The following is a 16257-nucleotide window of genomic DNA, read 5'->3' on the forward strand; positions in this document are numbered from 1 at the left end:
ATGGCCATATTTGGTGTCTGTAATTCTGTGATTCAAATAATATATTTTGTGTTTTCATAGTTAAAATCTTTAAACCATTTCTTATTTTCTTAGAGTGTAAAACATTAGAAAGAAATGCTATCATTTTCAAGGACTTTGGGCACTTAGTCCAGGGGCAGTTGGTATGAGTAAAACTCGGCTAGAAGATCCAGCACTGACTGGTAAGTAGCAGAATGAGAATACTCTGGAAAGCTGTGATTATAGTTGATGTTAAGTCTGAGCTGCCGATGGTCACATCATTGTGATTTCTCTTGGTCTTTTATAATCTGCTTGTCAAGTCCTTTTATTACAATAATTACATAAGTCAAAATTTTCCTTTCCAGTGCTATTCTTTTCCAGTGAGTACACATATTAAATTTCTGTATAATTTAGGACATCACCATTTGCTGAAAGTACTTACGCTATTTCTTTATCCTGACATTTTTAACTCCCAAATGACCCCTTATCTAGAAGACTATTCTTAAAATCTTAATATCTCTTATTTTAGGAATTGGATAGTTTTCTGACTAAAAAATATCCATCTGCTCTGGTCACACTGTGACTTCTTTTCCGAGGTAGAAAATTATTCCATACTTGTAATTAACTTGTCATTTTCTATATGCACCATAATTTAAGATGATTTGACAAATTAGCACAAGCATTTCTTAGAGTATTTCAGGAGCAGCTTCTCATTTTCCTAAGAAGGCAGCAGGTGCTTTTTCTGTAAGTTTGGCATAATCTTTGCTCATCCTCAGTGAGTGGCCGTTGAAAAATAATTTGTCAGCTGGAATCCTAATCATTTGAAAGGCTGAGGGCATTTCTGAAAATGCTTAATAGCATTAGGGAGTAATTTTCTTATCAACCTGTATATCTGATCTAAATGGCCATGAGATTCTCCTGAGAGTGACTAGGAATTTGAACTTTAAACATGGCCCCTTAACACAGTATGGGTCTTTTTTGTAGAAGATCAAATACACTTTGAGGAACAGGGATTTTTGGTAGATTCTCTATCAAGTAAATTTTTAGGAAAAAATTTTTGGTTTCCTCCAATTCTAGTAGGGTTTAATTTCTTTGATTCTGGTTAATCATGGTTCTAGTGAAATTTCATCATATGTCTCACACATGGTTGCATCCCCACCTAATGTTCTGAATGAATCTTATACCTTATAGCATTTTTCTCAGATAACTACTAGGTTATATCTTTTTTTTTTTTTTTTTATGAGAGAAGTCTGAGTCTCTTGGGTGTTGAGTGACTTATGCAAGGTCACCCAGAAGGTCAATGGCAAAGCTAGAAATAGAATCTAGGTCTTGTGACTTGCAGTGTGTTTCTCCTAGATATGTGTTAGCTCCTGAAATTAATATGTTAATGAAATTGCCTTATGGGGTGTATAATTGCCATTCAACTTCTAGTCTGGAATTAGCTTAGGCAAATCCTTTCATCTCCCTCTGCACCTCCACCAACTCCCATATGTTCTAGTGTAGAAAACATTTTATTCAGAAAGCAATTGTAAGCAGCAAAGTGTGTGTGTGTGTGTGTGTGTGTGTGTGTAGAGAGAGAGAGAAAGAGAGAGAGAGATAGAAAGAGAAAGAGAATTTATACCCAGAAGTCTAGATTGGTACATTACATCAAGAAACTATTTTAAGATCCCAGAGAATTAACAAAAGATTCAAGGATTGTAAAGTATACCTTAAGTGTAATATAAAATTCATATAGAAAGCCTTCAAGATCAGAAGGCCAGATGTCCATATTCTGGTTCTGTGAGTAGGCATGTTTCATGCCCCTATCAAATTTACATTATTTTGCAAATTACGTTTACAAGCATTTCTGCATTTTTTTATCCATACTACAATTATGAGAGATATTCATAAGCACACAGGATCCTGAAGCATCTTCTGAAATCTCAGAGAAGAAAAAAGGGATAATTTCTTGAATATATTTTCCTTAAGATTCAAATCCTTTTGCAAATCTGAAATTCATGAGTATAATATGGAGCAGTGCCATTTATCAGAAGATTCAATTCTCTGTCTATACAAGAGAATAGTTTATGTTATATTCATTTCCTTCCTCATACAGTTAGAATCATTGCGATGACATCCTAAAAATAATTTTGTAAAGAATGAAAGAATACAGATTATCATATCACTATTTTGCCCAGAAACTTTTAAATACGTACAAATTCAGTCCAAATGTATGTAGCATCCCCTGTGCTTTGGGGCCTGTGTGGACCGTGGCTTCCCCAGCTTCACGGGAAACCTCCGCTCAGTACGTGGCTTTTTCTCCTTGGGCTCTAAACACTGTTTGATGTTTGTCCCTCCATACTTTTGTGTCCTTCCATACATTTGTGCTTTATGGCCTATAGACAACTCGAAGATTCTCTTTGCTTTGCCAAAGGCTGCCTATTGTCTGTGTGCCAGCCAAGCTGTGGGACCATTCTGAAGCTTCTTAAGACTTTCTCCGCACGTCTTTCTTAGTAGTGCCTTGATTCAGTATCACTGGACATGCCTTTGTCACTTATTTCCTAATTCAGTAGGTAGGTACCACCACATGACGTCAGTTTTATTCTTAGCGTTTATGATACTGAAGTCTCATTAGCCTTCCACAGTTGTAGATCATAATTATGTTTTCTGACTATTCAGGTTTGACTTTTAGGCTTTTCTGTGTGTCTTGTTTTGCGTTTGTTTTTGTTTTAATAAATCGTGTACTATTTGGTCTTCAAAAGTTGTCTTTTTTTGTCTTACATCTAGATTTTAAAAAATTTAAGAGGCTCCTTAAATAAAGTGCTTTGTCAGTTACGAGCTGAATTTTTATTTCAAGTACCCAGAAAACTGAAATGACAGTGCATTAAACAGGGAGATTTATTTTTCTTTCACTTTACCAGAAGCCTCCGTCCAAAACTAATGCAGCAGCCCGACAATGTCCTTAGGCACCAAGCTCCTTCTTGCTTTCTGTTGTATGTTCCTTAGTGTGGGGCTCTTTTCCTTTTATGGAAAGATAAATGCAAATCTCCAGTCATCCTGTTCACATTCCTGGCATACAGAATGGGAAGCACCAAGGGCATGCCGGCTTGCTCTGTCAGATGTTAACATGCCACCCTGAGGTAACCCGGAGCTTTTGCTTACATTTTACTGGCTGGGATCCTGTCATGTGGTCGACCCTGGAGACAGAGGAAGGCAGGAACTGGAGGCCTTGAGCTCTCCACACCGTCCTCATCAGAGTTGGGATTCATCAGGGAGTGGGGGCACAGCTATTCTTGGTGGGCACCTCACCCTCCCTTTACAAGTGCTTCTAGCATATTAGGCGTTCAGTAAATATTTGTCCCCTGAGATTTTTATTATTGTGTTTCCAGATGCAAAATATGGTTAAGCGTTTTCAACAAAATGTATTCCATTACTTATATGACGATAGGCAAAGATACAGTAAGTGGGGAGAGGGGTAGAGCTCCTGAGGAGAGGCAAGTGATGGAGACCACAGATGGCTGGCCTGCTTGGAAGGTGTTTGTGATGTAGTAAGGAATATGATTATTGCTGTTTACCCAGAGTTCTCATGCTTGCTAATCCTTGATCTTTCTTCTGCCCTTTTAATTGTTTACAGGGTAACTTCAAGGTGTATCCATCTAGGAAGCGTACCACACAGACAAATGGATTCTGTGTTTTCACAAAGTATTTCTTTTCCCGAGAAGTGAATCTTGAGGAAATGTGATTTAGTAGAGATCGTTGGTGTGTTTTAGGGTCAGGAGGCTCTGCGTTTGAGCTCAGCTCTGTCACTGACCAGTGGTATGACTTTGGATGCCTTCTTTTAAACTTTTCTGAGAATCAGTTTCTCTGTCTTGGGGATAATGATGCTTCCTCACAGAACAGTCATGAGGATTAAATAGGAGAAATATTTAGAAGTACTTGGCACATAGTAGAAGCTCAACAAACGCAAGTTCCCTTTTTCCCCCCTTCATCTACGAAATGGCATGTTTTACTACTTTCATAAGGGTTGAAAATCTCCCTATTAGTACAAATTTAAATTTTTTTGTGTCCTATCCTATTAAGGTAGTTATCTAAAAATTCCCTTGTAACAAATGAATTGAACAAAAAGTAGTTGACCTTGATGTAATGCAGCCAGGGTGAGAAAGACAATGTGCCTTTCATTGTTTTTAAAAAAGATTTTATTTATTTATTCATAAGAGACACACAGAGAGAGGAAGAGACACAGACAGAGGAGAAGCAGACTCCATGCAGGGAGCCTGATGTGGCACTCGATCCTGGGACCCCAGGATCACGCCCTGAGCAAAGGCAGATGCTCAACTGCTGAGCCACCCAGGTACCCCACAATGTGCCTTTCAAATGCTGGTTCCCTCAGCTTTCTGTAACTTTAGGTGGGCTCTAATGGAATTAAAGAAATTAATCCAACTATTATATGTTGGTGATTTTTTTTTTTTAAATCTGGAAACGTAGATTTAGCTATAATAAGATAGGTTAGCTTATTTTTCTTTTCACTGTACTGGGAAGGATCAGACAGGGACATTGGAGTTATGTATTTGAAACAGGTAAAATTGTGCCTAATATTAAGACATTGTTTCAGTAGACAAAGGTGACATTACTGAAATGTTAACTATATGACAGCAGGGGCTGTGTCACTTGATCATCACCGGACTCAAGTGCCCAATGTAGGGAAGGTACAAAGTTGGTATATAATTACTATTAGCTGATATATTTGTCTCCCTGTTGCATTCACTTCATTCTCACCTGGTTTCACACCTGTGGTGAAAAGCCATGCACTCAGGAGCCAGGTCAGCCGGTCCACCCTGCCTCTTCATTACATTTTTCCAGCTCCAGTTTGCTACTGTGGATAACTTGGTATCTTCACTGCCCTAGGTACACACCTATAAAATAAAAACAGCTCTAATGTGTTCAGCACTGATGACGCCTTCCCTTAAGTCCTCGTGATAACTCAAACCCAGTTTTGGATGAGGAATGTAAGGCTCGGGGGGCGGGGGGCTGGCGGCCAAGTGTCCTGCCCAAAGCACATGTCTGGTCCGTGACCAGGCCGGCCTGAGCTCCAGGTCAGTGCCGTGCCTGCAGGAGGCCACCTCTCCCACCGCATGGGCGTGCATGCTGCACTTGGCCTCCTCCCGCAGTCCTCTTGTGGGACCAATCTCACCTTCCTGCTGATCTTCCTTTTTCCTCTTGTCATTTTTCTTGTTGTGCACTCAATCTTGCCTCAAAGACAAAGCGAAGAAACTGTGTCAGAGTTCCTTAGAGCTCGGTGGGGCTGTACGAGTCTCTTGAGGTTCACTAAAAGCCTGTTTGCTTTCAAAACTGATAGTAGGGGGAACCCCTGGGTGGTTCAGCGGTTTGGCGCTTGCCTTCCGCCCAGGGCGTGGTCCTGGAGACCTGGGATTGAGTCCCATGTCAGGCTCCTTACATGGAGCCTGCTTCTCCCTCTGCCTGTCTCTCTCTCTCTCTCTCTCTCTCTCTCTGTGTGGGTGTGTGTTTCTCATGAATAAATAAATAAAATTTAAAAAAAATGATAGTAGAGACACCTGGGTGGCTTGGCAGTTGAGCGTCTGCCTTCAGCTCAGGGTGTGATCCTGAGTCCAGGGATCAAGTCCCACATCAGGGGCTCCCTGCAAGGAGCCTGTTTCTCCCTCTTTCTGTGTCTCTGCCTCTCTCTCTGTGTCTCTCATGAATAAATAAAATCCTTAAAAAATGTTTAGTAAAAATTACTTATATTAATTGAGTCCTACCAGTTTGCCAGCAGTTTGCCCATTCTATAGTATGAAGAATGTAGGACTCAATACTAGTGACCCGGTGGTTTAGGATCTGATCACAGAGTAGACTCCAAAGCCCCCATCACCATGAGCCCCTGGACTGAACCTCCATGTGAATGAGAGCCATGACTCATGTTGTTTTATAAACCACAATGGCTGGTCCGCATTTGGCAGTGAAGGCGGATTAAAAATCCTTGGGCTCAGACTCTTGCTTGGGGGCAGTCTTGGGACTGGCTCTCCTGGCCGTGCCCCAGCACCCCAAGTCAAATCTAGAAAATAATAATCTCTTTTTGGCAGAAGAAAGAAGCAAGCCTTTTGGTAATTTCAGGCATTAAACCCTCTGAGAGGATAGGGTAGAGGTTTTCTACCCTTGAAGGTTATTAAAAATACTCGCTCCTCAGTTCCTGAAGAGGAATTCAAAAGTCATTTTTGGTAGAAACACCATTGTCAGAAAGTGATTGTAAACGCTTCCTGATTGGCTGTGCTTGTTTGGACATCTACATTCAGTTGTGCTTGTGAAAATACCAGGAATTTCATTTTGTATAAAGTTTCAGAAGTCAAATCCGTTTACATAGTTCTAGTTCTGTCAAGATTCAAAGAAGTATTTTAACATCACTTTCCTAAATGCCAGGGAGAACCTCCAGCTTGAGTTCTAGGAAAGACTGTTACTGAGGTGACTTTATACACAGTGTCTGTGTGTGTGTGTGTGTGTGTGTTTATAACGTAGCCAAAAATATCCTTATTGAAGTTAAGATGTACACATGGTTTACCTGAAAAATTCGAATTGTTAAGAGTATTTTGAAATGGCTTTAAACTTTTTAAGAGCTTGTAATTATAATGGGACCTCCATAGGGTTAATGATGTTAAAGTTGCAATTTTCTTTTTTTTTTTTTTTTTTTTTTTTTTTAAAGTTGCAATTTTCATACCATCGTATTTTCTCTATTTGTGCTCACTGAGAAGTAAAGACTCCCTCTGCTGGCTGTTTCGGAACATGCACTTTTCCTGGCTAGTGAATGCTGCAAAAAGGGAAACCCCCAAAACAACCTGTCTTGACATTCAGAAAGCTAGGTACTTGGGGACACGTGTGCATTTTTATTTTTATGTTGTGGTTTTTAGTTATCTAATACCTTTATCTGAGGTGCCATATAGATGCAGTGGCTTAAAGCAGCGTGAATGTTGGGAGATGCTGAGTGGGAAGCAACAGGGTCAGGTGGGAGCCCAGAGAGATTCCTGGGCTGGCTCCGCCAGTGAATAGCTGGGCATCCCCACATAAGTCAGCCCCTCTTCAGGATCGGCTCCTTTGTTTGTAAAATGAGAGGATTTCAGTGGGTGTTCTCTACGAGACCTTTGACCTTTAGTATTTTGTGTTTCGAACAGTACTAATCACATTTCTCTTACAGGAATGTGCTCTATATGTGTTTTGCACTGATATCAAATAAATATTTAGGAAAACGAAGGAAAAGTAAAATTACAAAAATGGTTATAAATCACTTGCTCCTGGTACTGTCACACCATGGGAACGTTAGGTCTAGAAAGCGGTATTTTGTACGCTATTATAAGTTTATACTCTATATATACTATGATAATACCTCCCAAATATCCCAGAAAGACTAAACACAGCATATTTCACTGATCCTATGGCACCTTAAATTACAGGAAGTGTCATTATTTTGCATTTCTCCAATTAAATCTGACATACCACTGATGGTAAGTTACATCCAAGTTTCAGAGAAGTTAAATATGAGGAAATGTACTTTTAAAACTTAGTAAAATAAGGTTGTTCCTAAAAGTGCTTCAATTGATGCCAGGCAGCCTAAGAATTGCAGTAAAAAGTCCGATGTGTCCTGGGCACTAATAAATATTCTCCTTCCTCTCTTCCTGTTTGCCCCTCCCCAACTTGTCCTTCTCACTGTGGGACACTGTTTTTAACTTTTTTGCTTAGACATGCTGTATGGATATTCTGGGAATAAATGATCGCTTAAAGCCTGAAACGAGATACTGGAATAACATTATGTCCAACATAAGCATGACCAATGGTTTTCTGCTTTAAATATGAATAAGCATTAGCACTTGTGAAGGTTTTTTTACTTCAAAGATGAATTAGTCAGCACTGGCATCTTCACAGGAATTACATGAGTTTTAAAAACACTGAGGTTCAGAGAACACTCCTTTGATGAAGTCATTGGAAACATTAGTGTGGGATTTGGGATTTGACCCTCTTTATTCATATTGGATTTAAGTCCTAAAATAACACACACACATATGTAGATGTGTCTGTGCGTGGTTTAGGGTATCTTTAGACTTTGTTTTTAATGTTCGCCTTCTTTTATAATGAAATTGGAGCTGTTTCTTTTGCCTTTTATTTCCCCTACCACATAACAGAGCACACTGAAAGGGCTTACGATTATTTCTTCTTTGCAAAACTAAACCCCCACCTAAGTCTGTTTTGCTATCCTGGAGGGAGAAAGGACCACCAAGGAAGGAGCAGCCTAGGGCCCTTGGCCTGAGAAGGAGGCAGAAAGGGTCAAGAACAGAGTTGGAGACTCAGATAAAGCAGAGGGGCATCCAGGAGACTTTCTGCAGCCCCCTTGACCTGCAGACTGGCTTTCTTCTCTTGGTTGGAAGCCTGGCCAGGCCCTGGTTTGGCAGTGTTGCTCTTCCAAGCTGTCAGATGTGGCAGTGATAAATCCCCTGCCATGCCAGCTTTGGGGCATTTCCACACTGGGACCCTTTGGCTTAATGCTGAGTGGGAAACAAATTAATACATCCTAAATCTCCATCCTTATATTTTGAATTTATATCCAGAACTTCTGGAAGTTCTGCATGGATCTCCAGGGATAGAGGTCCTTCAACTCTGGATTCATTTATCTGTATATCCAGGCATGCTCTGTGATTTTCCTGTTGAGATGAAATAACATACAAAGGTACACGCATTCAGAGTTTTTACAGAGATTGCTGTGGGGATGACCCAGCTTGTGACCCTAAGGACTGCAGACTAATGGAAAGAGCCTGGCTCTTTCGCTGGTGACTTGATGGACCTACCTCACCCAACTCAGTGCTGTCTGCATCTGGTTTTGAATGTGAGAAAAAAATTAACTTCAGCTTGGTTAATTAAGTCATTGTAGATTTTTCTGTTACTTATAGAACCTGCTCCTAAATGGTTAGATCCTCCTGTGGTTATTTATCGTATTCTCTTACCACTTTGTAGTCATGTTCTTGTAAAAGTATCATTTAAAACTTAATTCTGTTATTTCCAACCACTGAAAAAAAGTCAGTCTTGTATCTAAAAAATGATCCCATCTGTGGTGGCCACCTCACTGGTTTGTGCTGATTGGTGAGGACCCTCTTTCTGCAGGCCTCCTGGCCCCGGCGTTTCCTCACCTGCTCTGCATGACTTAGTCCCTCTGATCTTGGCAAAGTGGTCTGGCTGTCGTTGTAGGCATATTTTTTGCTTCTTTAGACCTTGGTGTGTCTCTGCCAATAAATATTTGTCCTGCCCGGGTGTCCTCGGACCGTGTGTGTGTGTGTGTGTGTGTGTGTGTGTGTGTATCTGTCTGTCTGCGTATCCGTGTATTCACACAGAGTACCAGAATTGAAATGGACCGGAGAAATCACCTTATCCACCTTTGTTCAGTTCACAGATTTCATGAAAACTTGTGTATGTTTTCTCTTTGGTCTCAATGTATTTTTTTCTCCCCTGGAGATTTTCAAACCCTATGAAGTTTCAAAACTACTGTTTTAAAATCCCTAATGTTGTCTTCTACAGGGCTATACATGATAGGTTCATTCATCACTAAAAGAATAGTTTTGGTTATCAGCTGTGTTCCAGGCACCGTACTAACTGTTGGGACACAATGGGAAGCAAACATTGATATCATTCCTGTTGTCATGCAGCATTTTCAGCAGTGGAGGCTGATGGATAGTAATTACATGGTTTTGGACACACCTACATGGAACAAAGGGCCTGGACCTAAACTGGAAGGGCCATTGAAACTTCCCCGCAGAAATAATAGTTCGTCTCAGGGATGAAAAGTAGAAGGTGGGGAGACAGTGTAAAAAGCAGTTCTAGTAGTGTATGCAAAGGCCCTGTGTCAGGAAGGAGCATGGCTGTTTCAAGAAACTGAGAAAAAATAATATGTTTGGTGTTAGAGAATAAGGAAAGGATTATAAGGCATCAATTTGAAAGGAGCTATGTAGACCTGTTTGTACCAGTCAATTTCTGTAGTTCTGATATTGGTGACAGTATCTGTTTTGAGTTAATATCTTATAACTAATTGAATATGTATTCTTCATGCTTAAATAAAATGTATTCTTGAAATCTTTTTTAATGGAGAGAATTTAAGATATCCTACAACGTGATTTCTCTAAACTATGTACTATTTTGCTCTTAATAAATATTTGACAGCTAGAAAAATAACACAAGGTGGCAATAAAGGAGTAGTAGCTTTTCATGAGCTATTAGGGCCTTTTGGAACAGGTTTTGTTTTTAAAATATACCATTTTTTTTAGAGATTTGGAATAAGTAATAATGAATATATTATTTTCCATTTCCTTCAAGGGAACACACTGAGTTGCTTAATCAAAATATTCAAGAATGTCTTCTTTTATCTTAGGACACTGCATTCCTTATTTAGAAGAATGTAAAAATCCAGGGCTGCTCTGACCTTGATATAAAAATATTTCTCATGATTTAGGTACATTCCCTATCTGTTAAAAATAATAGAGGGAAAAAAACCTGAAGCATTGAAAGATAGCTTTATAATCTTTTTTTAATTTTTTTTATTTATTTATGATAGTCACACACAGAGAGAGAGAGAGAGGCAGAGACACAGGCAGAGGGAGAAGCAGGCTCCATGCAGGGAGCCCGATGCGGGACTCCATCCTAGGTCTCCAGGATCACACCCTGGGCTGAAGGTGGCGCTAAACCGTTGAGCCACCCGGGCTGCCCACTTGGATAACATTTAAAGAGCTTTTAAAGAGCTGTAGAAATAAGCTTTACTTCACACCTCTGTGGGCCTTATTTATTGCTTCCTATTAACCGTATGTAAACAACATATATAATTAATAGATACAATAAAAGAATTAATGTTTCATTTTAGAAGTTAGATACTTTTCATTATAGTAAGGTCTTGGTAGTTAAACATGCTGTTTAAATTATTTTGAATTAAATAGTAATTCATAAGAATCAATGTTTAAATATTAAATGTAATATTTGAATGTCGTTAATTTAAAAATTAAATTTAAATTTTCCCAAAGTAGAAGCTTTTTTTTTTTTAATTTTTATTTATTTATGATAGTCACACAGAGAGAGAGAGTGAGAGGCAGAGACACAGGCAGAGGGAGGAGCAGGCTCCATGCACCGGGAGCCCCACGTGGGATTCGATCCCGGGTCTCCAGGATCACGCCCTGGGCCAAAGGCAGGCACCAAACCGCTGCGCCACCCAGGGATCCCCCAAAGTAGAAGCTTTGACATAGGAAATAACTATGTCCCAGTGATCTTTTTCCTCCTCTTTTGCTCTTTCTTTCTTTTTCTCCTTTTCCTCTTCCTTCTTTTAGTTTTTCTCACTTCATTTTGTGGATTCTTGGTCATATATTTATGCTTAAACCATGCTCATTTTTTTACCTGCTGAATGATTATTACTCCTTCCTCCTTCTTTCTTTATTTTTTTTTTCCTTCTTTCTTTAAAAAAAAAATGATAAGTGGGGGAAAGCTACCCTGCTGTAGTTAATTACTTATCAAGGGGTTACTGCCCCCTTTACTCTGTGACATTGCCACATGACCGATGACAACCCTGAGTTCATTTCACATATTCCAGGATGGATCCAGGTTGGGAAGGAACTAGCTATACCATGCCATCACATTCCTGGGGTCTGCAGGGAGGAAGAGAAAGGCTGGCCATTTGGTCATTGCCCATGCTTTCCTAAGTTTTTGAATAATCTGTTCTGAGAATCAGAACAGTGATTGTAGCAGATGGTGATGGTAGCAGATGAATACTATGCGTGCTTTGGGGGCAAGATGATATGTATTGAAGTGACTTTCAAATTTGATCTCGGGGATCCCTGGGTGGCTCAGCGGTTTGGCACCTGCCTTTGGCTCAGGGCGCGATCCTGGAGTCCCGGGATCGAGTCCCACATCGGGCTCCCGGCATGGGGCCTGCTTCTCCATCTGCCTTTGTCTCTGCCTCTCTCTCTCTCTGTGTCTATCAAGGATAAATAAATAAAATCTTAAAAAAAATTTTGATCTCTTTGTTTTTCAGAAATGGCCGTTGTCTTATATTTTAAACATATTATCTTTTGGTCTCAAGGCTTTAGGGGCCCCAAACTTTCTTCTAAAAAGTTAACCATTTCTTTCCACTTCTGTATATTTGAATGTTGTTGTGTCTACTGCTTTGAAAATGGGTTTTTAATCTCTTGCTGCCACTTTTGTGGAGGGCAGTCTAGAGGACTTGAAGTATAAAGTGTATAAACTGCCTTGATAAGGATGTCAGCCAAAACAGAGATCTGCTCTGCTCACATTCCAGCATCCCCTGCAGGGTTTACTGTGTCTGTGCAGAACGTTTTCACTGCTAGATGCCATATACTCCCAGAGCAGTTTTTGAAGCTGTAAACCACTCCAAAGGCCAAGGTTGCCCTGACTGTCAGGATTACAGTGACACGGAAGGGTTGCCTAAACACAGCCTGTGTGTACACGGTTGGCTGTCCTTGGGCGCTCTGTTTATGCTGCAGGGATGTTATAGACAGACCTTATCGTGCATGTCTTTCTTGCTGGTCAAGTATCTATTCATTGATGAAACAAAGAAAGCTCCTATTCTTTAGTGTCAGGCAGGATTTCCTCCTGCTGGCATATCATTTCAGATGATCAGTTGGTATGCATAACATTTTCCTCCCCCTATTTTTTTCCTGTTATAAAGGAAAGCTGGGAATTTGGACCGCCGAACTGGAAATTATAATATCCCTTTATTAAGTAGCGTAATTATATGATCTTAAAATCTCTTCTTTACCATTCAGTATGTAGAAGAAACAGGATACCACTATTTTGCTCTAATGAGTCTTAAGAACAGCCCTGCTATTGTTTTTTTACTTGATCACAAACATTTTTAATCTAGTTTTATTTTTTTTTTAAGATTTATTTATTTATTTATTCATGAGAGACACAGAGAGGGAGGCAGAGACATAGGCAGAGGGAGAAGCAGGCTCCATGCAGGGAGCTTGATGCGGGACTCCAGGATCAGGATCTGAGTCAAAGGCAGACGCTCAACCGCTGAGCTACCCAGGTGTCCCTTTAACCTAGTTTTAATCCATCCTAGTCATGGAGGTTTTCAGATGACTTGACTTCCTCTCTTAAATAGGACGGTTTTGTGGAGTAATACTTTTGGCAAGGGACATATTCAACTCTACTAGAGAGTTTAGGCTTAGATTATCTTTCCTTTTTTCATAGATTTCAAGGAGAAATAAATAGTAATAAAATGAGACTCTGAGAAGGCACCCTTTTGTAGAATAAGGAACTTTTCACATTTATTGAGTAGATTTCAGAGCTGACAGGGATTTTCTGCTGCTTTCATATCAATTAAAATACAATTTTAATGGATCCCTGGGTGGCTCAGTAATTTAGACCTGCCTTCGGCCCAGAGAATGATCCTGGAATCCTGGGATCAAGTCCCACATCAGGCTCCTTGCCCTGCATCGAGCCTGCTTCTCCCTCTGCCTATGTCTCTGCGTCTCTCTCTCATGAATAAATAAAATATTTAAAAAATATATAATTTTATCATTCTTAGATAAATGTGTATTTGGGGATAAATGTCAAAATTAAATAAAAGTTTAAAAATACGAGTTTGAAACTGAGCTCAAAAGAAAATATTAAGCTTTACTTCCAGCAGGTGTTACTCATTTTAAAATGAGTACATGTACCTATTCCAAACATTGAATTGGCCTAATCCTTCTAAATATATGTGTTTTGATTCTTGACAACCTGTGTCTTTCAAATTTGCAGTGACATAGTCTGAAAAAAATAACTGGCATTTCCTAATTGGGTAGATACCTTTTTCATTTTCCCTAGATTTACCTCTTGTTCAATTCTTGCCCACTTCTTGAATTTGGCTTAGGCTTCAGATGGTCTCCAGTTTTGTTTTGCTTTTTTTTCTTTTAAATTTCTCAGTTCCTCTGATATAAAAGATAGAGCATGAAAAGTAAGAGGCATACTTCTGTTAGCCCAGGTGATGGGAGTTCAGTGGAAAGAAACATGGGTAGCCAGGAATTACTGGGAACCTTCTCAGTGGCCACCATGACATTCTCCCCCACTCCACCCCCATCTCCAGGCATGGGATTTTCCAGGTGGCTTCTGAGGGAATTGAGACAGTGGCTCATGATTGTGCCATGTGAAGGAGCAGCCACAGGGTCAGATCCTTTCTTCCCCTCAGGAGTAGTCGTCTTCAAATGGCTTTTGTCAGGAGCATGTACCAGCACCTGATCCAGTTGGTGGTAGCCACAGCACATAGAGATACAGTGGACAGCGTCCCTTAGAACCTGACCAATTATCTAGCCTGGATACAGATCCTCAAGACACATGCTAAAGAGCATTAACTTCCTGCATGCCATCATGGGAAACACTGAGATTCCAAACGGACCTTGGGATCTTAGTGAACCACATGTATTAATGAATGAGAAAATGAATCAACTGAAGTGAAAGCTCAAACAATTGCACCTGATTTTGACTGTGTATTTTCATATACCACTTTATATAGCAACCTCAGTGATTTCACAACTCAGAACTGCCCACTTAGAACAGCGATACTAAGTCAATTCTTACCTAGAACTATTTATAAGAAAACTTGTTTCTTTCTTGATTATTGAAAAGAATTTTAATTTACCAAGCTTATTCACACACTTTGTGACAAAATATTTTTAAAGTTTATAAATATGTATTGAGTCCCTCCTATGTCAAAAACACTTTGATTGGCACTACAGGGGTACAAAGTTCATTTGTTCCAAAGATCTTTATTAAACCATACACTGCCTTGGGCTAGGTACCTTAAGTATGATGTCAAATGATAAATAGATCCTTGAAGGGATTTATTAGTACAGTTGAGGAAAAAGACATGCAAATAGAAAATTACAAAATAAGAGCATGTAAAAAGGGCACTATAAATTACAAAGCCTTGGGCAGTCAGGGAGGACTTTCTGAAGGCAGTGCCATGGAAGCTGGGGCCAAATGATAAGGTAGGAATTTGCCAAATAAAGCATGTTATTGGTGGTTGAAGCATTGATTCCAAGTAGAGGATAACTCACATGCAACTAAGAACAGGTTGCAAGTACCTGTCACATTTGGCTAGGATCACAGAATGATCTGTTGTGTAGGTTGGTTTCCTGGAGGGTGTGCATGTCGTGTGCATGCTAAAGTTTGGGCTTTATTGCATGGGTTCCCTGATTCTCTTTTTACTCCTCTTGATCTATGAGACTTTCTTGCCTCTAAGTCACCATTACATATTGGTATTTCTCAGGGTTTGGTCCTAGATTGTCTTTTCTTTTGTTCTTCCTTTTCTCCCTCCCCAGATGTATCCATGTCTATGTGTTTGTTTACTACTTAAAAGCTCGATGGTTCTGATGTCAGTTCTGAACTTAGGACCATGCATCCCTGTTACCACCATCCTGCCCATCACTTTGGTTTCCTTAGGAACAGGCTGCCTGTTGACTGCCCCTGTCATCCCTCACTCCTCTTAGTCCTTAGAACCTGCCAGATTCCTTCTGGCAGGTTATGTCTCTCCTAACCCCATTTTATGGTTAGTAATATACAGCATTTTTATGCCCTAGTTTGTAATTATTTTTTTAATACTGCTTTCCCTACTAGACTCTAAGCTCTCTGAAGGAAACAACAGTCACTGTCTGTGACAGCCTTGTACTAAAACACTTAGTGAAGGATGTGCACCTTATAAGGGATCTTAGTAAACATGATGAGCTGCTTGAGTTAGGACGATGAGGAGACGCTGAAGAATTTCATTAGCAGAATGACCTGATTGGATTGACAATTAGCAAGTTTATTCTGCTAGCAGTATGGAGACTGAACTGGAGGGAGTCCACGGCTAGAGCAAGGGAGATAAGTAGGTGGGTGTTACCACTAGACACTTAGAGCCTCACAGCACATATGTGATAAAAACACAGAGAAATCCAATTCAGCTGATCCAGGAGCTCGGAGATACTCTCAGGACTCTATCTCTTAGCGTGGCTCATTCCATGGGGTCCTCATTTTCCCAGTCTTTACTTTTGTTGATGCTATCTGCTTCATCCTATGTCTGCCTACTGGAAAAGAGAGTCCACTCTATAGTTAGGTGAATAGATTCTCAGATTGGCTCTGACTGGCTCTGGTTAGGTCTTATGACCTTCTCTGAAATAATTACTGTTGGCAAAGGGATTCTGGGTGCTGGTTGATCAGTCTGGATAATATCTATCAGGATCTGAGGCAGTGGCTCACTGGTAAGCTGGCCCT

General features: G+C 40.1%; 1 protein-coding gene across 4 annotated transcripts in view; it reads left to right on the plus strand.

The window, feature by feature from the left end:
* The window catches only part of GRB14 (growth factor receptor bound protein 14), a 130335-nt gene that overhangs the window by 70347 nt on the left and 43731 nt on the right, over nucleotides 1-16257 (plus strand). The window contains exon 1 of one of the 4 annotated variants that reach the window (XM_077883619.1): nucleotides 3000-3116. The exons of the other annotated variants lie outside the window; for them this stretch is intronic. Within the exon in view, the coding sequence (XP_077739745.1) occupies nucleotides 3015-3116 (102 nt within the window). The 5' untranslated portion in view covers nucleotides 3000-3014. Of the gene's footprint in view, nucleotides 1-2999; nucleotides 3117-16257 lie in introns of those variants that run through there. 4 annotated transcript variants of the gene reach the window in all.

This window comes from Canis aureus, chromosome 34 (assembly GCF_053574225.1).
Source record: "Canis aureus isolate CA01 chromosome 34, VMU_Caureus_v.1.0, whole genome shotgun sequence".
NCBI classification, from domain to species: Eukaryota; Metazoa; Chordata; class Mammalia; order Carnivora; family Canidae; genus Canis; species Canis aureus.